The 23,234-nt window shown below is 38.0% G+C and overlaps 1 protein-coding gene across 1 annotated transcript in view; it reads right to left on the bottom strand.

The window, feature by feature from the left end:
- LOC103524599 (AF4/FMR2 family member 4) overlaps positions 1-23,234 on the bottom strand; it is a 48,666-nt gene that overhangs the window by 5,466 nt on the left and 19,966 nt on the right. Inside the window, exon 2 of the mRNA XM_026819957.1 lies at positions 3,361-3,677. Within this exon, the coding sequence (XP_026675758.1) occupies positions 3,361-3,677 (317 nt within the window). The remainder of the gene's footprint in view (positions 1-3,360; positions 3,678-23,234) is intronic.

The following is a 23,234-nucleotide window of genomic DNA, read 5'->3' as shown; positions in this document are numbered from 1 at the left end:
ACAGAAACCAAGACTAACTACAAGTACGACAGTGAAGAAAAGTGCCTTTTTTATGCTGCCGGTTAACATAAAGTCCCATTATACCAATCACAAGTTTGAGAAAAGGCGAAAGCGAATAAATAATAATAATAAAAAAAAGTGATTCATTTCAAAAATTTGTAAGATCTACGTATGAATAATGAATATGAACTAATCGTTAATTGTCCGTTTTTCTAGATATTTTGCAATCAATTGACAAATGTTTCTTATGAAAACAGTAATACCCAATTTCCTAACCTGAGTGCCGCCACTAGTTGAAGAGGAAAATAAATGAAAAACCCCTCAGGACGAGTTTTCATAGAAATAACATGGCGGGCGCTATACATACACCCAATATTCATATAACCTACCTTCTTGGCTTTACTTTGATATGCTAATAAAATAGTGAAATATAACATACGAGCCATGTTACATGCAGGATTGTACCAATAATATCAGGTAAAAGGACGTAAATATGAAAAAGAAAATGCATTTTGAACATTTGCAATTTCTTCGTAAAAATGTCGAAAGGAGTTGACCCTCAAACACATTTCCGGTTTATATTCACATTGGCTTTTTCAATTTGTTGATTAGACCCCGCCCTTGAATATTGGTTGGGATATTGAGGAGATAAAAAAAAAAAAACTAAAAAAAAAACGGTGATAACGACTTCCTATAGGTATTTTTAGAGCTTCTAAATCAACCCAAATGGTTTTGATGTAGTTATGTAGTGGGGATTGGTGGTTCCAAGTCAAGATAAAAAAAAATGTCGAGTTGTATTAATCGCGGAACAACATTTGTGACACGATCTGATTGTCAAACTTTTTTAGAACTTCTGTCAATTTTTTGCACTTCATTTTATGAGCTACCCTGTTTATTTCAATTATTTCCGAGGTAGCATAGATTCATGTCTGTGCTCCATATTAAATTTATTATGAATGATATCAAACTTCTTCGATAAATAATAATAATATTCATGCTGAATTCCAAACACGAATATTATCATTCATTTGTTATTGCCGACGACAACAAGTTATATTTCCCAAGATTTCTGAGTTTGAGTAGATTTTATATTAGTGGAGCAGTTGCATCAAATTTGACCTCAGAGAGCACATAGCGAATGAATTGTCCAGTGACTTTGATATGCTAATAAAATAGTGAAATATAACATACGAGCCATGTTACATGCAGGATTGTACCAATAATATCAGGTAAAAGGACGTACCTATATATGAAGAAGAAAATGCATTTTGAACTTTTGCAATTTCTTCGTAATAGGTAATATCTAGGTACCTATTCTGTATTCTAGGTAATATCCAAGTATTCTGTATTCTAGGAAAATCAATGTAGATAAATAGGTACCTATATCTAATACATATCTATCGGCGCGCAGCACAGCGGATTGTTCGATTGCGGTACATTGCAGTTTGGATAACTATCTATCAATAGATTGAGACTAGTGGTTGACCCGTCTTTTGTACGGTACCACCACACTACCACCACACCCACACCCACCCATCAGTGCAGCATAATAGGCAAAACTTTGAACCGCCGCCATTTTGAATCAGGATGGAATATGACAATTAGCCTATGTCACCCGGAGTACTTTTCTTACAACCAAAAAAAATTTCATCAAAATCCGTCGAGCCGTTTTTGCGTGAAAATAGGACAACCAAAGGTCTATTTAGCGTGACAGACAGACATAAATGTACAGACAGACAGACAGAAATTTTTCTAATGTGATTTTTGGAATCGTGGATGCATAAGGAGTAAGAATAACCAAAAATTTCACGATTCCAAGCAATGTACAGACAAATCTACAATTATTTTATTTATATAGATATGACTAGTACTCTTGATTCTGAGAAATTTCATCTTTCAATCAAAGGTCACATTGTCAGCCTAATTATAATTAGCTTGGAGGGTAGCGCGTCTGCCTTGTAAGCGCTAGGTTGCGGGTTCGATTTTAAAATGGTACACACAGTTTCGTAACCTAACTCCTCCGCATAATATGGAGGTTGGAGACCATGAACGTGTTTAAAAACCCATCATTTCTAGCAAATAAGTCAATGAGTAATATAAAATATAAATGATATCATGAAAATCGATCCCACAATCTCTTTATTGTGAGGCCAGTGGTTTGAACAACCTCACCGCTGTAATATACAATGTCAGTAGAGGCTCTTTGCCTGAGCTCTACAGTTCAATCAACTATTGCTTTATGTTTTAGTGGAATTATACGGATCATTTGAATGAATAGATAAATGATAATAAATGAATGACTTACGTGGTTTATGAGATGGGGGAGGTAGCAGGGATTCCATCTGTGAAGAAAAATGAAAATTTTATTTTGTGGGTGATAAGAAGAAAAAAAAAAAAAAAAAAAAAAAAAAAAAAAAAAAAAACGGTGATAACGACTTCCTATAGGTATTTTTAGAGCTTCTAAACCAACCCAAATGGTTTTGATGTGGTCATGTAGTGGGGATTGGTGGTTCCAAGTCAAGATAAAAAATTGTCGAGCTGTATTAATCGCGGAACAACATTTGTAACACGATCTGATTGTCAAACTTTTTTTTAGAACTTCTGTCAATTTTTTGCACTTCATTTTATGAGCTACCCTGTTTATTTCAATTATTTCCGAGATAGCATAGATTCATGTCTGTGCTCCATATTAAATTTATTATGAATGATATCAAACTTCTTCGATTAATAATATTCATGCTGAATTCCAAACACGAATATTATCATTCATTTGTTATTGCTGACGACAAACGACAACAAGTTATATTTCCCAAGATTTCTGAATTTGAGTAGATTTTATATTAGTGGAGTAGTTGCATCAAATTTGACCTCAGAGAGCAAATAGCGAATGAATTGTCCAGTGGTGACGTCACAGTGTCACTTAATCACTCGGAAGTTTCTATTGCCAATAAATATGTATCTTTGCTATTCGGTGAGATACAAATTGATCTCATAATATTATTTAAAGTATACCTTATTTTATAAGCTATTTTATTTATTCCGAACGGGGCGGGGTGGGGGTTGCCCGTCCTTTGTACAAGAAGAGAGGGGGGTAGGTTAGGTTAGGTACGTTGTGTGCCGCTTATCATCGATCGAAATTACCAAAAAAAATAATAATAATAATAAATAAAAAAATAATAAACACAGCTTATACAATGGGCAAGGGGCCTAAGCAAAGCAGTCTCAAAGAGTGTTTGACCCGAGCTTAAGGTGTTTCCACATAGTGGATCAACATCGAATAATGTAGATTGACGGCCGGTCGACTATGTCTGGACACACCTTTACACCGTACGTATATTAAAGTAAAGGGTGAATACTCACCGTTGTGTTGAGGAAGGATGATGATGATCACGATGATTATTATTACTAGACGAGGAGGACGAGGTTGGCATGGAGGAGCGTGTGGGTTTCTTAAACTCCGGCCCTCCTCCACTGGTCAGTACTGCACTCCGTGATACAGGGGGTGTGGTGGTACTCCTTGATACAGGTGTACGGGTAGTGGCGGGGGCAGGACTAGGGGGCGGGTGACCATCAATACCGTAGATACTATCATGGGCAGAACCCAACAGGTGTTTCACCTCCTCGTAGTTACCGAGGGTGCTTTGGATTTGCCGCGTCACTTGATCACAGAGATTCACCTGAAACACCAATGAAACAGATGATATTAGACGCAAGAAGATTTAACAATGAAACATCACAGTGCATGATGGGGGAAAATGTGTCGTTCAAGTCACAGTAAGCTCACTCCCATCTCATCATTTATTTTGTTTCTTAAATTTTCATTTTAACAATACCAATCCCAGCCGTAGAACGGTGGACTCATCATCCAAGGGGCTAGGGTTCAAGTCCCAGTAGTGACATGAAAATTAGTAGCGTTATTTCAAGGTGGACATTTGTAAAGTGTAAAAGCTTTGCAAAAACAAATCGATACATTTCGCAACAATGCCATGTGGGATTGACTCTTAGCAAGTATATCACCTAAAGGTCATCTTCATAAAGGTCAACCGAAATTTTTGACCCAAGCAAATGTCGAATTGAAGAAAAACCCGAATTCCCTCAGCAAAGTTGATTCACATGACATAACAGATAAGATAAGGGAGAACCTCAGAGATAAGAGACAAGTTATCAGCAACAAGATTACCACTAAACACAAACATATTGAGAACATTGCAAGGGATAATAATAATAATAATAATAATCAATGAGATTGATATGGAAGCTAGTAAAAATATTATCCATGAAATCAACAGGGCCTCAGAGATAAGAGACAAGTTATCAGCAACAAGATTACCACTAAACACAAACATATTGAGAACATTGCAAGGGATAATAATAATAATCAATGAGATTGATATGGAAACTAGTGAAAATATTATCCATGGAATAAACAGGACTGGACTCATACTTATTCTGAAAATCTGATCCAATCACGAGACAGTGAATGTAGGAGAAAAGAAACAGGAAAAGTGGGATAGTAAGTAGTAGGAGGATGAGAGAATTAAATAGGAAGAGAGAGATAGACAGGGAGCAGAAAGACAGAAATAAGAAGGGAAATGTAGACGGAGAGGTAGAAAGAGGGAATGAATAAATTAAAAGAGATAGGGGAGAGAAAGAAACAGAGAAGAGAGAGATGGAGAGAAAGAAAGAGGAAAGAGAAACTAAGGAGACGGGAAACAAAACTTGAAATTGTTAGAGAAGAAAAAATTGCGTCTTGAATTCTGACGATGGAAATTGACCCGAATTCCCTCAGCAAAGTTGATTCACATGACATAACAGATAAGATAAGGGAGAACCTCAGAGATAAGAGACAAGTTATCAGCAAAAAGATTACCACTAAACACAAACATATTGAGAACATTGCAAGGGATAATAATATTAATCAATGAGATTGATATGGAAGCTAGTAAAAATATTATCCATGAAATCAACGGGACTAGGACCCAAACTTTAACCATTCTGAAAATCTGATCCAATCACGAGACAGTGAATGTAGGAGAAAAGAAACGAGAAAAGTGGGATAGTAAGTAGTAGGAGGATGAGAGAATTAAATAGGAAGAGAGAAATAGACAGGGAGCAGAAAGACAGAAATAGGAAGGGAAAGAAGACGGAGAGGTAGAAAGAGGGAAAGAATAAATTAAAAGAGATAGGGGAGAGAAAGAAACAGAGAAAAGAAAGAGGAAAGAGAAACCAAGGAGACGGGAAACAAAAACTTGAAATTGTTAGAGAAGAAAAAATTGCGTCTTGAATTCTGACGATGGAAATTGTGGAATTAAGAAAGAAAGAAAGAGAGAGAGAGAGAGAGAGGGAGAAGTCAGTGTGAAGCCTTATGGTTTTACATTAGGAGTTACGTCTTAATACCCTGTCTCCATCTCTCTCTCTCTCCATTTCTCTTTTCCTTCTATTTTTCATCCTCCATCTCTCTCCCTTTCTATTATTTTACGTGACCACCCCCCCCCATTATTGTCAGGGAGGGTGGGGGCGGAGGGTAAATGGAACAAAACTAGATAGACATTTCCCACAAAGTACAAATGAGAAAGAACACAAACTTTGCTAATAAGAGCCATGACCCAAGCAAGAAACACACAAATTATAACAGCTTACACAAGTAGTCGATTGAACTGAAGTCGATCGACAAATCTACATCTATTGGAAATTGGAACCTATACACTGGGAGGGTGGGGGCGGAGGGTAAATGGAACAAAACTAGATAGACATTTCCCACAAAGTACAAATGAGAAAGAACACAAACTTTGCTAACAAGAGCCATGACCCAAGCAAGAAACACACAAATTATATATTATAACAGCTAACACAAGTAGTCGACTGAAGTCGATCGACAAAACTACATCTATTGGAAATTGGAACCTATACACAATTACACATGTTGACATGTCTAATGTAAAGTGTAGTCTGGACATGTCCCAAGAGATGTCGATCGACCAAATTGTGGACGCTTCTTATGAACTCTGTCATGACCTTCAACAAGTGTTACATTGAGCCATGAATTTCTACACCACAGTTAATAGCTGTGCCATGATTGCAATGCCGTTTTCAGATACAGAAGTAAACTTTGTCACAATTACAACAGTTGTAGCACGAATTCTTCTATAAATCTACATGGCCTACATGAAAAATGTGCCGTTTCAAAACTATGTATGTAATGTAGGCTCAACAGTAATATTACAGAAGTAAACTTTGTCACAATTACAACAGTTGTAGCACGAATTCTTCTACAAATCTACATGGCCTACATGAAAAATGTGCCGTTTCAAAACGATGTATGTAATGTAGGCTCAACAGTAATATTAGGGGAAATAAAGTGTAAAGTAACATTTGATAAGTAAGAAATTACAAATACTAATAATACTAAGGTTATAGAAAAACACATATACCTACATAGGACTCATAGGAGATAGAGGACATTGACCTGTGAAATGATACAAATACTCGTACAAGCAGCAGGAACATCAAGAGTGTTCATGTTTTGTCTGGCTGCTGCTGGAGCCAAGATGGTAGAAAATTCGATTATTCGACATAATTATAAAACTCGTTCAAATTTGTCTCCTAATGCGATATCAACAAGAAACAGGGGCGACACAGAATGTCGAGAGCAATATTGTGTCGAAAATGTAGTTTCACCCTAATGCTATGCTGATAATAGAAATTTTAGAGTAAACTTGCTTCAGAGCTAGCAGACTTAGCAGTACCTATTGAGCATTTGACTGACATTAAAGTATTGACAACTGCAAATACGGATCATATTGATCTACGCGACGCACCTCTACAATGCCATGTTGGCAAGGTCCACTTGGCAAGTAATGCAAGCAGTGCTGTATTTTTCCTTTGTAAGAAATGTAAAATGACGGTTTATCTAACACCCTGTATGTATTTTATCTTGTACACAATATACAGACACAATAAATTAAACCAATGAACGAAGACAGAAGGAGAGGAGGGGGGAGGGAGACAAAGAAAGAAAAGAGAGAGAGAGAGAGAGAGAGAGAGAGAGAGAGAGAGAGAAGAGGAAGAGGATCGATAAGACTTTTCTGACAAAAACCTACTTCAACTTTTGTGCAAGCATAAACTCCGCATTTCTTCTTTTACTTTTCACACTACAAACTACAATCGAACCTGGATAATTGAGACAATTTTATGCAAAAAGAAGAAAAAAGACTATTTCATAAAATATTAATGGTTTACCTCTATAAAAAGCTAGGAATTGAAAAAAATTGAAATCAAATTAATTTTATTGCAAAACTTTTTAATCGAGTCAACGTTCTTCCTGAAGGTGTGTCCAAACATAGTCGACTGGTTATCGATTGATATCGATAGATGAGGTGAATCTATGATGTCGAGGCAGTGTGGACGGTGCAGTCGACATCGATGAATGTCGATCGACGCGCGACGCGACGGCCGGTCGACTATGTGTGGACACACCTTTACTTTCCATGCTCGTGAGATAATCACGGGATTGGAAAGATCGAGGGTTCAAAACCCTTTGGACGCCTAGAAACAATATCCGGGATCATCGGGTTAAGAAAATAACATTACCCATATCTTAAGTTCTCAACTATACAAGTGCGACTGTATTATTCTGTAGGTAGTTATAATATTAGCATCAACTATCCAAGTGCGACTGTATTATTCTGTAGGTAGATATAATATTAGCATCAAAGTAGGTAGACATAGTAACAATAGCAGCAGTAGTTATCAACCAGTAGGAACAATTTTAGAAATAATGACTAGAAAAACGAGTAAAAAAGGTAATAAGTATACAATATACAAAGGTAAAAGAGAATAATATAAATATATAGACACATGAAAAGAAAGAAATGGAGATAATTGAGACGAAGAAAACAACAGGAAGAACAAGGGAAAAGAAATGTAACTACATACAAGAACAAGGAACGAAAAAATGGAGGAACAGAAGACAATAAGGAAGGAAAGGAAAGAAGGAGGAAGGAGAACAAGGAAAGGTAAGAGAAAGAAGGAAACGAAAGAGACATTGACGGAAAATATAGAAGAGTAGTGCAAGTCAACAAGGAACATGTTAGAACCTAAAGTCAATATCAGAGTTGGCAGCTCTCATCATTCTGTTAAGAGGAGTATAGTACAATACATGTAGTTTGATGTACCACAGGAAATCACATAGAATGTGTTGCTCCCCCTAAGTCTCCTGTGACAGTCCAAGTTCACCAAACTCAGCAACCGGCCGCAGTCTACAGCACCCGTAACCAACTTTTCAAAGAATCTTGAATCCGACTGAAGGCGACGATCTTTAAGTTCAATGTTGTATAAAGTTATGTACAAGACATCCGCTGCTCATAAGAGAAAAGTAAAGGAAAATCTAATATGTAATACCTATGTGTACCTAGTAAGAAGAGGAGAGAAGAATAACAATGCATGTATACAGGGTGCTCACAATAATTATCTACCACCTAACCATTATTATGTGGTCATGTTTTTTTTTTTTTTTTTATTAAAATCGGCCTAACTATTTGGGAGTTCTGGAGTACTTGAATGTAGTACTTCATTTAGACTTTAGACTGTCAACAAGTTGTTCCATTATGCTAACAGTTTTAGGTGTGAACATGAAGGAACAGACATTTAGGTGGGAGTTGAAAGTTGTAACACGGGTATAATGTTAGCTTGGCAAGATCTAATTTTAATTTTGGAGCAAGTTGAAATTGATGAAAGGTTAAATCGCCATCTCAAAATGTATGTTGTTTTTTTATATTATTATTATTTTTTTTTTTTTAAATGCAAATTTTACCTTACAAAAGATACACGTGTGCCTTTTCTGTTCTCTTCGAGGGACCATCCTTGGAACTACTGAGTACATCTGACTTTATACAAGTCCACCTTTTCCATTAGGAATTTAACATTTTCAACCGTCTATTGAAGCTGAGTGCACACCGAAAAACAAGCACAACACAAAGTAAAGCATGTCCAGTACCTACGTCACCCATTCAGGTTCACACCACACTCATCCCCCCTACCTGTGTTACAATACTTTATAACAACACCCTGTATGTATTTTATCTTGTACACAATATACAGACACAATAAATTAAACCAATGAACGAAGACAGAAGGAGAGGAGGGGGGAAGGAGACAAAGAAAGAAAAGAGAGAGAGAGAGAGAGAGAGAGAGAAGAGGAAGGAAGAGGATCGATAAGACTTTTCTGACAAAAACCTACTTCAACTTTTGTGCAAGCATAAACTCCGCTTTTCTTCTTTTTTTTTTTTTTTTAATGCAAATTTTACCTTACAAAGGTACACGTGTGTCTTGTTTCCTGTTCTTTTCCAGGGACCATCCTTAGAACTACTGAGGACATCTGACTTTTTACAAGTCCACCTTTTCCAATAGGTTTTCAACCGTCTATTGAAGCTGATTGCATCCCGAAAAACAAGCACAACACAAAGTAAAGCATGTCCAGTACCTACGTCACCCATTCAGGTTCACACCACACTCATCCCCCCTACCTGTGTTACAATACTTTATAACAACACCCTGTATGTATTTTATCTTGTACACAATATACAGACACAATAAATTAAACCAATGAACGAAGACAGAAGGAGAGGAGGGGGGAAGGAGACAAAGAAAGAAAAGAGAGAGAGAGAGAGAGAGAGAGAGAAGAGGAAGGAAGAGGATCGATAAGACTTTTCTGACAAAAACCTACTTCAACTTTTGTGCAAGCATAAACTCCGCTTTTCTTCTTTTACTTTTCACACTACAAACTACAATCGAACCTGGATAATTGAGACAATTTTATGCAAAAAGAAGAAAAAAGACTATTTCATAAAATATAAATGGTTTACCTCTATAAAAAGCTAGGAATTGAAAAAAAAATGAAATTAAATTAATTTTATTGCAAAACTTTTTACCTAATCGAGTCAACGTTCTTCCTGAAGGTGTGTCCAAACATAGTCGACTGGTTATCGATTGATATCGATAGATGAGGTGAATCTATGATGTCGAGGCAGTGTGGACGGTGCAGTCGACATCGATGAATGTCGATCGACGCGACGGCCGGTCGACTATGTGTGGTGTGGACAAACCTTTACTTCCCATGCTCGTGAGATAATCACGGGATTGGAAAGGTCGAGGGTTCAAAACCCTTTGGACGCCTAGAAACAATATCCGGGATCATCGGGTTAAGAAAATAACATTGCCCATATCTGAAGTTCTCAACTATCCAAGTGCGACTGTATTATTCTGTAGGTAGATATAATATTAGCATCAAAGTAGGTAGACATAGTTACAATAGCAGTAGTAGTTATCAACCAGTAGGAACTCTGAAAAGTCCCTTTACTCCAGCAGTAGGCTACTACTATTATTGTGGTCAAATTCTCAAATTAAATTGAGGATAAATTTCCATACCTCAGCTGGGATTGAACCCACGCCCTCCTGTTTACCAGGCGAGCGCCTTGACCACTACACCACCGAGGTAGGTGTCGTCCAATCCTGGATTGAACCATCCTGGATTGAACGTTTTTAATCGAGTCAACGTTCTTCCTGAAGGTGTGTCCAAACATAGTCGACTGGTTATCGATTGATATCGATAGATGAGGTGAATCTAATATGATGTCGAGGCAGTGTGGACGGTGCAGTCGACATCGATGAATGTCAATCGACGCGCGACGCGACGGCCGGTCGACTATGTATGGACACACCTTTACTTTCCATGCTTGTGAGATAATCACTGGATTGGAAACATCGAGGGTTCAAAACCCTTTGGACGCCTAGAAACAATATCTGGGATCATCGGGTTAAGAAAATAACATTGCCCATATCTTAAGTTCTCAACTATCCAAGTGCGACTGTATTATTCTGTAGGTAGATATAATATTAGCATCAAAGTAGGTAGACAAAGTTACAATAGCAGTAGTAGTTATCAACCAGTAGGTACCTCGTCTGCTCATAAATGTAGAATAATAATTCTAAAGTAGGGAAAAATGTGAGATAAGTAGATACAAAAGCTTTTGTCATTTCACACCTCTCCCTATCCGTATTCAGCAAAACTCGACCACTTTAATAAGCAGCACCCTGTTGCTATCTTGCTGCTGGGAAGACGACATAACAAGCCGTGTCCATACTGTGGCCTTGGTCAGGAGATGTCCGTTACCAATCCTGGATTGAACCATACCTAATACCCAGCCCAAACCTGGATTCATATCAATCCCGTGTTAATCCAACTCGGTAAAACCTGGCCTCAGTACTATAAACTCTAAAGTAGTGACTCACGCAGTCACATGTTGCTGGATTTCCCAAAATTTGCAAAAAAGGGAGCGGACAAGTTCTTTTTCCCCAAGGCTCATCTGTATGTTTATGTCCAAACAGATTTACTTAGGCAGGAAAGAAGTCCTTTGCAACATATTATCTTGTATAGCAACAATATCACACAATAATAATAACAACATAATTAAAGAGTTAAAGACGTTTTCCATCTAATAATGCTGATTTGTCAAACACCTAAATGCGCTACTCAAACTCGCCGTGACAATGGAACTTTAGACAATGCTCTCAATACAAATAAGATTAAGAGAAGGGAGAAAGATGAACTCAAAAGACAAATTTAATCCTGTTTTAGACTTTACTTGTTGACAAGAAAGATGACTAGATTCAAAGTTATTAAATGTTATAATCAATTGACCTAATAATAATCATAATAATGCAGATATCTGATAATATTCTCAAGTGAAAGGTATCGGGTTACAGTGGCCATATTGGAAATATTGACGGGGTGGGTCATCATTGAGTCTATCACTTGAATGTATTTGTACACAAAAATACAGGAAAACCCGTAGTTTAATAATAAACATAGTGAAGGGCTAATGGTGCAATGAGTTCTCAATAGCAGGTGGCTCACTGTAGACAAAGGTTCGCTAAGGGGCCTCTAAAACCTCGATTGGGTTCAAATTTCAAGGAGCAACGTTCGTTTAAGTGTTGAAGATGTATCTAAATATCATCAAAATCGGGCGAACCGTTCAAGAGTTATGATAAAAACAGACAAACCAAAAGCAAAATCGTCCTGTTAAGAAGAAGAAGAAGAAGAAGAAGAAGAGGAAGAAGAAGAAGAAGAAGAAGAAGAAGAAGAAGAAGAAGAAGAAGAAGAAGAAGAAGAATTAGTATTCCAGATAAACGCACAACCTAGTTAGCTTGGTTGGTAGCGCGCCTTGTAAGCTCTAGGTCGGTGGTTCGATTCCCGCCCGGGGCGTATTTAGCCTAAAAACATACAAGGTTCGTTCTCGTAACGGCTGGCTATCCTGTCTCCATTCTCTCCTTGCTTTCGGGACGATAGAACCTCAACAGTCATAGTTCCCTCTACCAAACCTACAACACGAGTACAGTACTAGTACTTGCTACCTTCGCAAGGAGGTGAGGTAAACCTTGCCGGTCGAAAACCTTGACCAACACAAAGTTGACGCCAATATATTTTATTTTCAAATTTCAAGGCAATTTTTTTGTCTAATGTACGTACATAGCTAACGTCAGGAGTGTTAATGATAGTCGGTGTAGGTATGAGTTATGGATAGATTCATGAAGCAAATTTAACCTCTCGACTCGTTATAGTCCTGATGAAACTCTATTTAGCACTTCATGTTTTCAATGTAAAAATTACTAGGGACGTATGAGTACCTAGTGTACCCAATACCCATACAGATACATGAGAACAGAATAGTAACGCTCAAAGACAAACCGTTTTTGGGATGATACTTTAATAAATCATGAATAGGTATATACTTATTTGAAGTGGAGAGCCTCTTTACAATTTGTAGATATCATAGCAACATGTCCTATAGCCTCTAGCTGTTCTGTCTCATTGGTAGTTATAATGTCATTTCCTCTCTACTGATAACAAGCTCCCCCCTTCCCCCCTTCTGATAACACAAGGTACAGTGATAAGTAGGTCTCAGTTTGAACATCGTGGTATTAAAATTATTGACCGAACAAAGTGAGATCCAAGTTTTGACTTGACGATTTTACATTCATCTGTTTGTCTCGCCATAACTCTCGAATGGTTTGTCCGATTTTAATAAAAATTGCGATTTTACATTCATCTGTTTGTCTCGCCATAACTCTCGAATGGTTTGTCCGATTTTAATAAAAATTGGCAGAAATGTTCAAAACATTTTGTCCACAAAGGTCCCGTATTAGGGCTCTCTTTTGAGAAATTATCTCCTTTGCCATTAACTTTGTAAGTTTTGTCCGATTTTGATAAACTTTGACGAACTTGTTAAACACCTTTAGGACATTGGCTCATCTGATTTTGGGATTGATCGGGCTTACGGGCTTCTGCACGGGTCGATTTTCGAGGTCTACAATTCGGTGAAGCACCAGTGAAGCTCTGGTTGTAGGGAGGTTTACCAAAGCGAAGTCGAGGTCCTAGACTACAGAATCCAATCCTTGGTTCGCCACCGAGCTGATCCCTTGTACTTCTTGTCATGAAAATTAGCAGAAATGTTCAAAACATTCTGTCCACAAAGGTCCCGTATTAGGGCTCTCTTTTGAGAAATTATCTCCTTTGCCATTAACTTTGGAAGTTTTGTCCGATTTTGATAAACTTTGACGAACTTGTTAAACACCTTTAGGACATTGGCTCATCTGATTTTGGTGAAGCTCTGGTTGTAGGGAGGTTTACCAAAGCGAAGTGCGAGGTCCTAGACTACAGAATCTAATCCTTGGTTCGCCACCGGGCTGATCCCTTGTACTTCTTGTCTGAGTCAATACGAAACCTACTCCGCTGATCTGAGAAATCCAAAGCTTTTATATTGGTGTTAAGACAATCTGCGAATACATATACTGATGGTCAGTTTTTGATGCCAAAACACATTTTGAGGTCCCTAGAGCCTAAATCCAAAGTTTCAGCCATTGGTCCGTGTGTGTATCTGTAGGTCTGTCTGTCTGTCTGTAAACAAAATATCTCGAGAACGGTAAGAGCTAGCGACTTGAAATTTGGTATGTAGTTCACAAATGTGACAAGGATGAAACTCAAAACGTTTAGTTAAGATAGGTGCTGGGCTCCTCCTAATGCGATATCAACAAGAAACAAGGGCGACACAGAATGTCGAGAGCAATATTGTGTCGAAAATGTAGTTTCACCCTAATGCTAGGTATGCTGATAATAGAAATTTTGGAGTAAACTTGCTTGAGAGCTAGCAGACTTAGCAGTACCTATTGAGCATTTGACTGACATTAAAATATTGACAACTGCAAATACGGATCAGTCGATGGCGATTTGACAATCGATATTGATCTACGCGACGCACCTCTACAATGCCATGTTGGCAAGGTCCACTTGGCAAGTAATGCAAGCAGTGTTGTATTTTTCCTTTGTAAGAAATGTAAAATGACGGTTTATCCGCAGAAATCCATCAGGTGTTATCTATTGTGTGATTATCAAGACGCGTGTATTGGTCACATTGATTACCAGTAGTAGGTAATACAGTGTTGCCAATAGATCCTTACTGCTAGTATAAGCCGGGACAATCCAGTGTTGCCAGACGAATCGAGAATCCAGTCTGAATGGCAACTTCAGTAAAACCTAACATAATCTGTTACACAGTCAAGGACGTAGCATGAAGGCATGTGTTGAGTCGAAATTTTGTATACAGGGTGACTTCATTCAGGAGCGATCTGACTTCAATCTGCGAAAAAATAGTCAAATTCTTCAAAGGAATGTCGATCAAATTTCAGAGGACAAACACTGACTTTCGCGATCTGTCGAGCCAGATCTTAGGATAATTATCTTCAGATTCTTCAGAATCGTGAGATACATAGACAGATCAGACCAAATGTGTTGCCAGACGAATCGAGAATCCAGTCTGAATGGCAACTTCAGTAAAACCTAACATAATCTGTTACACAGTCAAGGACGTAGCATGCAGGCATGTGTTGAGTCGAAATTTTGTATACAGGGTGACTTCATTCCGGACCGATTTGACTTCAATCTGAGAAAAAATAGTCAAATTCTTCAAAGGAATGTCGATCAAATTTCAGAGGACAAACACTGACTTTCGCGATCTGTCAAGCCAGATCTTAGGATAATTATCTTAAGATTCTTCAGAATCGTGAGATTACACATGGATAGATCAGTCCAAATCTGAGGAAAAATCTGAGCGTGCGTGGCAACATTTAGCTTGATTGGAGCTTGCCCCACACCCTCGTAAAAAAAACTTATAAATATTACACCGTATCCACCCTATAAAAAAAATCACGAGTAGATCGAAGTAGGTATACGTAGGTATCTGGTTATCTCAGATGTTACCAATGTGCTGATATTTTATATTCTAAGGCTTGTCATTTGTGATTTATTCCACTTTTCCTGATTACATATCTGTAGTCTAGGTAAACCTAAGGTGTTCTGTATTCTAGGTAATATCTAGGTACCTATTCTGTATTCTAGGTACACCTAATAATAATCATAATAATGCAGATATCTGATAATATTCTCAAGTGAAAGGTATCGGGTTACAGTGGCCATATTGGAAATATTGACAGGGTGGGTCATCATTGAGTCTATCACTTGAATGTATTTGTACACAAAAACACAGGAAAACCCGTAGTTTAATAATAAACATAGTGAAGGACTAATGGTGCAATGAGTTCTCAATAGCAGGTGGCTCACTGTAGACAAAGGTTCGCTAAGGGGCCGCTAAAACCTCGATTGGGTTCAAATTTCAAGGAGCAACGTTCGAGTGTTGAAGATGTATCTAAATTTCATCAAAATTGGGCGAACCGTTCAAGAGTTGTGATAAAAACAGACAAACCAAAAGCAAAATCGTCCTGTTAAAAGTAAGTTTAAAACTCACTTGTTTCGTTGAGTAAATGAATGTCTTCTTGGAAGCGAGCAGAACAGTAAACACATGATTGTAATTATCTCCCAGTCTAATAATAATCAAGTCATAGGTGATTTCCAAGTCGAGTTCAATAGGAGAGAACAATATGGCGTGACGTCACACTGTTTGACCTTGAGTCAACCAATCACGGCTCAGATGTTCAGTGCAATAACAACCGATATATGCGACTTAAGAGTCGATAGTATCAAACTCAGTAGCAAAGGTTGGCTTAGGTTAGTTACTTTCATCTACCTCAATATGAAACCTATAAGAAAAGTTCAATCCAAAATAAGTACCTACCATTAACTACTAAAAACGTTTGCCAAGTTTCATCAAAATTGGACAAAGCGTTCGTTATACTGTTATGGTGAACTTTACAAATGATAGTCTTATACTTAAAGATCTTTTTTGTCAATATTTTGTCCACATAAATTGGAACTCACTTCGTTCATTGATTTCCCCCTCATTAGGTCTACACTAAAAATAGAACTACTAAAAACGTTTGCCAAGTTTCATCAAAATTGGACAAAGCGTTCGTTATACTGTTATGGTGAACTTTACAAATGATAGTCTTACTTAAAGATCTTTTTTGTCAATATTTTGTCCACAATTGATGCTCCACATTTTCGGAGTCCACTTCACAGTAAAAGAGGAAAAATGAAGCCTGATGGGACCCACCCAAAAAGCTTCGCGGGCCACTAGTTGGAAATCCCTGTTCTAGTCCATACCACCAATACTTAGAGCATCAGTGTTCTGGAGGGAACCGATTGTATGGATTGAGTGTTTACAAATGGGACATAGTGACATACCATATCAGCCAATAAGCATATAGCAACTTCTGGAGTATACAGGGTGTTCAACCAGAAATAGAACACACCCACAACAGGTGTCCACCAATCCACCATATTGATTTGAATAAAGTATAGCAACTTCTGGAGTATACAGGGTGTTCAACCAGAACTAGAACACACCCACAACAGGTGTCCACCAATCCACCATATTGATTTGATCAACAGAAAAATTGATTAAATAAACAAAGCCACAATAGAAAAGAGCAAGTAGGTAAGACACATGAAAAGAAAGAAATGGAGATAATTGAGACGAAGAAAACAACAGGAAGAACAAGGGAAAAGAAATGTAACTACATACAAGATACAAGGAACGAAAAAATGGAGGAACAGAAAACAATAAGGAAGGAAAGGAAAGAAGGGGGAAGGAGAACAAAAGAAATGAGAACAAGGAAAGGTAAGAGAAAGAAGGAAACGAAAGAGACATTGACAGAGAAATATAGAAGAGAAGAAAGCAAAGAGATCAATGAATAAAATAAAGAATATAAAACACTGTGAAGACAGAATAAATTGTAGGAGACAAGGAACATAGTGTAGGGGTAGGGAGAGGAGGGGGGGGGTAGCCTGGCGACGACACAATGTCCCCGAGTGTTCTCTCTTACCCCACCAGTCACCCAGCTCGTCAAATTTACCCCACTCTACCCCACTTCATATACAAACACATACATAGTCTGTATGTACATTTCAAATGAGTTCAATAGGTATAAGGATAGTTCAATATACTGAATGTTCTCTCTTACCCCACCAGTCACCCAGCTCGTCAAATTTACCCCACTCTACCCCACTTCATATACAAACACATACATAGTCTGTATCTACATTTCAAATGAGTTCAATAGATATAAGGATAGTTCAATATACAGATATACTGAATATACCTACATGGGATAGTTCAATTAAAGTCTCGTTCAAAGGATTCAAAGCTGTAGTCATTTTCCGTACAATATTTGAACCTTTATTAAAGTTGTGAGAATTTTAAGATGGAAGTTGTAAGTACTATTGAGAGCTGCGTCTACACTACGGTTATGACGATTTCTTCTGTTGATCAATGCAGTGTGGACGCACCTTCACATCTCCGGTGTCGGTACATTAAGCACTAATGATGTTTTTGTAATTAATAATAAACTCACTAATGTGCTAAGTGTCCTTCTACTTCTGTACAGCAGAAACAACCTAATCTGTATCTTCTACAGAAGAAACTACCTAATCTGTATCTTCTAAAGCAGAAACAACCTAATCTGTATCTTCTAAAGCACATAATATCTGCATATTATGTAGAATGTACATAGATAATAATCTGTTTCTGACATAGAAGTTAAGTGTTTCATTCAAAGCAAAATAATTATCAGGTGCTACAATGTGCGCAGTTCCTAATCACCAGACCTATGTAGGTACCTACATATGTAGGTACCTGCCTATGTAGGTACCTATCTACCTACCTATGTAGGTACCTACCTATAGAATAATAGAGGAAATTCAAGTATGCAAGCTTATTTAGTACTTCCAACTTTTTTATTAATTAGAAATCATCTTTATTTAATAGTGCTGATTTATACTGCTCGCATAGGACTGAAAAGTCCCTTTACTCCAGCAGTAGGCTACTACTATTATTGTGGTCGGTCAAATTCTCAAATTATTTTGGGGATAAAATTCCATACCTCGGCTGGGAACGCCCTCCTGTTAAAAATCGGTACATTAAGCACTAATGATGTTTTTGTAATTAATAATAAACTCACTAATGTGCTAAGTGTCCTTCTACTTCTGTACAGCAGAAACTACCTAATCTGTATCTTCTACAGAAGAAACAACCTAATCCGTATCTGCTACAGCAGAAACAAACTAATCTGTATCTTCTAAAGCACATAATATCTGCATATTATGTAGAATGTACATAGATAATAATCTGTTTCTGACATAGAAGTTAGGTGTTTCATTCAAAGCAAAATAATTATCAGGTGCTACAATGAGTACAATGTGCGCAGTTCCCAATCACAATGATGAAGAATAGATGAATATTGGTAAAAAGAAGGATTGTGGTCGGGTTTTACCAATCCTGGATTGAACCATACCTAATACCCAGCCCAAACCTGGATTCATATCAATCCCGTGTTAATCCAACTCGGTAAAACCCGGCCTCAGTACTCTAAACTCTAAAGTAGTGACTCACGCAGTCACGTGTTGCTGGATTTCCCAAAATTTGCAAAAAAGGGAGCGAACAAGTTCTTTTTCCCCAAGGCTCATCTGTATGTTTATGTCCAAACAGATTTACCTAGGCAGGAAAGAAGGTTCCGAGAAAGTCCTTTGCAACGGTAGAGACATAGTTACATAAATAATTATCTTGTATAGCAACAATAATAATAACAACATAATTAAAGACGTTTTCCATCTAATAATGCTGATTTGTCAAACACCTAAATGCGCTACTCAAACTCGCGCTAAGAGAGAGAGAGAGATTGAGGCCAAGGCTGTATATCATACGTTTCGAGTAATGTCTTTTTACATGTTCTATCTTCTTGGCAGTAATTTTATTAGAATGAGCCTAATAGCAAAAGAATTTCCATTTGGAGTCGTCAACACGCTATGGGGGCAAAAGCCCCTGTGAAATTTCGGCGGCCATTTTGTTTTATTCCATTCTATTCTATTCTAACCACGTGTGTTCGGCCTCCAATTACCCTGGGATTGGCAATTTACCGACGGCACCACCAGCCAGATAGAAAAACACAAAATCCATTAACGCTTCACATGCGAGGCTCACTTGAAATGCAAGATCAGTTGCATATTATTGTAATTGAACTGGAGAATGCGAGAGCCAGCAGTGAAAAGAATATAAAAAACGAAAAAGGATTCCTCAGACAACGAGAGAGATTACCTGGGATGAAATTGGTGGCGAAGAAATTGAACTTCTGGCTGAAACTAGCGAGTGCATGATTGAAAAAATAGACGGAGAAGAAGAAGGAGAAGAAGAAGAAGAAGAAGAAGAAAAAGAAGAAGACGAAGCTAAAATACTAGAAAAGGAATTAGAAAAAAAGAATAGAAACTAGAAGAGAGAGACCAAGATATCTGAAATCTTAAACCAAGAGACCTGAAGTCTTAAACCAAACGACCAAGTCAAGTTATGAGTTAAGATATATTATGACACTTATGGAGGTCACCAATGGACTTAGTTCAAGATGGCAAAAAGTCTAGAATTTTTTTTCCATTGGTATGTATTTGTATTTCGATTTGCAAATATCAAATGTAATTTTAAATCATTTTTCTACTGATCTCGTATTGACCCAGCATATTCCAAGTAATTTGGGTACATATTGTCAAGCAATCACCGATCTAATAAGGGACATTATCAATGGGGCATTGCGGGTTGCAATACCCTAAAAATCATCGCGGGGCAATAATACACTGCTAACATTTAAAACTAAACATGAAAATGAAAATGCAGAGCATTAAATCCTCCTACAAACTACTTCCCCCTACCTGTTGAATTATCGTTAGTGTTTTTGCAAAGGCAGCAGGAATTCTTTTGAATAATCCCGTCCTAACTTCAAGGTCATGCATGTTGCATATCTGATAAAGTGTGCGGCAAACAGGATTTAGAACAAACGAAATTCGTCTCCACTATGTAGTAGGTACCTATGACAATAGAATTTTATTATAACAGGGGTTTCCAAACTTATTGCTTTAGTGGCATCCTTTTTTTAATATACCTTTTGGTGGCACCCTGGCAAACTAAACGGTTTCAAACACCTCGATCCCTAGGTCTAGTAGGTATACGAGTGGAAAATTTCTATCATTCCTACTAACCAATTAATATCCAAACGATTTTATTAACGATGTACGTAAAAGTATTTCGGATTTCCAACTTTTTTCTATGTATAAATCTCGTGATACCAGTGGAACACACCCAAGGGCACCCTGGTTGGGAATCACTGCTTTAACATGATAATAATAGTAAGAACACTCAATAATTCCGGGACCAGGATAGACCACCCATATTATTCACAACAATCAGGATACAATAATCATACAAATAACCAGAATTATAGACTACAGGGTGACCCAGGGATTTCAGAAACCGATATACCGACCGAAACCAAAATACCTATCGGCTACCCTCTTGTCCATTCACATCCCATGAAACACGGCCACTCTGTAAACTTTTTTCCATACCACCTAAATCCCTTGATTTCACCTATATTTTACCTAAATGGATTTCAGTCGTTGTCGGTCTACATCGCCTTTGGTCGACTGTAGTATACCTACATAGGTAAAATGCACTAGATTTCACTAGAACCTAGATGGAGGAGATGTCGCGTCCACACTAAACATTTTCCTTCTATTTCGTCATTTTCGTCCACTCAAACTCCGACTGTAGGTCGCACAGATCTAGGTCTCTTGGACATAGGTATATCGGACCGCGCTGGAACGTGTGAGGCCGGTCTACAGAATTCAGATGGTCTCTGAGACCTAGAAGACCGAACTCGTACAAGCAGCAGGAACATCAAGAGTGTTCATGTTTTGTCTGGCTGCTGCTGGAGCCAAGATGGTAGAAAATTCGATTATTCGACATAATTATAAAACTCGTTCAAATTTGTCTCCTAATGCGATATCAACAAGAAACAAGGGCGACACAGAATGTCGAGAGCAATATTGTGTCGAAAATGTAGTTTCACCCTAATGCTATGCTTATGTTGATAATGGAAATTTTGGAGTAAACTTGCTTCAGAGCTAGCAGACTTAGCAGTACCTATTGAGCATTTGACTGACATTAAAGTATTGACAAGTGCAGATACGGATCAGTCGATGGCGATTTGACGATCGATATTGATCTACGCGACGCTACATTTCGCGGAATAGGCCGCAAATATCTTTTGATTTCTCTGACCTCCCCTACGGATTGGACTGGAAGAATTTTGCAGCCGGTGCGGCGGGAATGCAGAAATTTTCAGTTTTGGAACACCCTGTATATAAGCTTTATCCACGCTGCTGGAAATGAAGTCACTTTCTCTCTGGATTACAAGTGGATGGGAGGATGACAGACAGTAACTCTTATTATCACTTGCCATGAACCAAGCCGATCTGTGTTAGCGGAATTCCTCAAACTGAACGAATTTGGAAGTGACTTGTAAGTACATTCTTGAGGTTTTTACTCCAAATATCAAGTCATCAATTGTTTGTGGTGAAGCAGAGAGCCTCTTCATAACCTTTATGAGTATCATAGCATTGGCATTTCTTAAATAACTTAAATGTCTCTTTTACTACCTATACTTTTCTAGTTATCAACAAATCACTATTGACTCTTGTAATGTCAACCTTGCTTTAATAACTTAAATGTCTCTTTTACTATATACCTATACCTACTTTTCCAGTTATCAACAAATCACTATTGACTCTTCTAATGTAAACCTTGCTTGGCACTACTCATTTTAAATAAAATGTGAGATAAGTAGATACAAAAGCTTTTGTCATTTCACACCTCTCCCTATCCGTATTCAGCAAAACTCGACCACTTTAATAAGCACCCTGTTGCTATCTTGCTGCTGGGAAGACGACATAACAAGCCGTGTCCATACTGTGGCCTTGGTCAGGCAATGTTGCGTCCACACTAAACATTTTCCTTCTATTTCGTCATTTTCGTCCACTCAAACTCCGACTGTAGGTCGCACAGATCTAGGTCTCTTGGACATAGGTATATCGGACCGCGCTGGAACGTGTGAGGCCGGTCTACAGAATTCAGATGGTCTCTGAGACCTAGAAGACCGAACCTTTTTCCGCCTCAGACGTTCCGGAGGACAGGCGGTCTGACAGACGACCGAGTGGATAACCTAACATGGGTTGCAGTTTCGGTCGTATTCGTATCTTTGGACAGTTATTTCAAGGATTTACTTCCCCTAGAATCCCAATAGATCCTATTTTGATCCAGCAACTCATCGGAAAGTATTGTGAGTCTTCTCGCCCATCTGCAGATGAGGGACATACTACGGAAAGGACATGCTACGACACAGTATAGCCTATGAGAACCGGAGCCTTCCTGAGTCCGAGTGATTTTTAAAACAATAGCAAGCCTGAGCACCGTTACCTTATTCTCTTTCATATACAGGAGGTTTCAGAATCATAACAATACGAACATCACTACCTACATAGTACCTAACTATAGGTCCAACTAGTTTTACATGCTACCACTCCAGTACTCAGTATGTCTGAAGTGTGAACATAATGAGGTTTGGATTATATGTTGTCATATTCATGGCTGACATCATGGTAAGGGATTTTAGCACATTTTTTTCTCAGAAAATCATAGCTGAAGTCGAGAAATAGGGAAAAAGTGAGGATTTTCTTTAAAGTTTTAAGGTTGCACCGGAATGTATTCAATAGAATGATACCACAATGTTTTCCATGTTTGCCGTTTTCAGTTTTTGAGACAATTGCCGAGGCCTGTAGCAAGAAAAACTTTGCAACCTCCACTTTTCACTCCAAGCGAGAAAAAGGTCGTACAGTTTGTCAATTA

This window comes from Diaphorina citri, unplaced genomic scaffold (genome assembly GCF_000475195.1).
Source record: "Diaphorina citri unplaced genomic scaffold, Diaci psyllid genome assembly version 1.1 scaffold107, whole genome shotgun sequence".
In the NCBI taxonomy this organism is placed as follows: Eukaryota; Metazoa; Arthropoda; class Insecta; order Hemiptera; family Psyllidae; genus Diaphorina; species Diaphorina citri.
The sequence above is the reverse complement of the archived record's forward strand: the minus strand, read 5'-3'. Positions and strand labels throughout refer to the sequence as shown.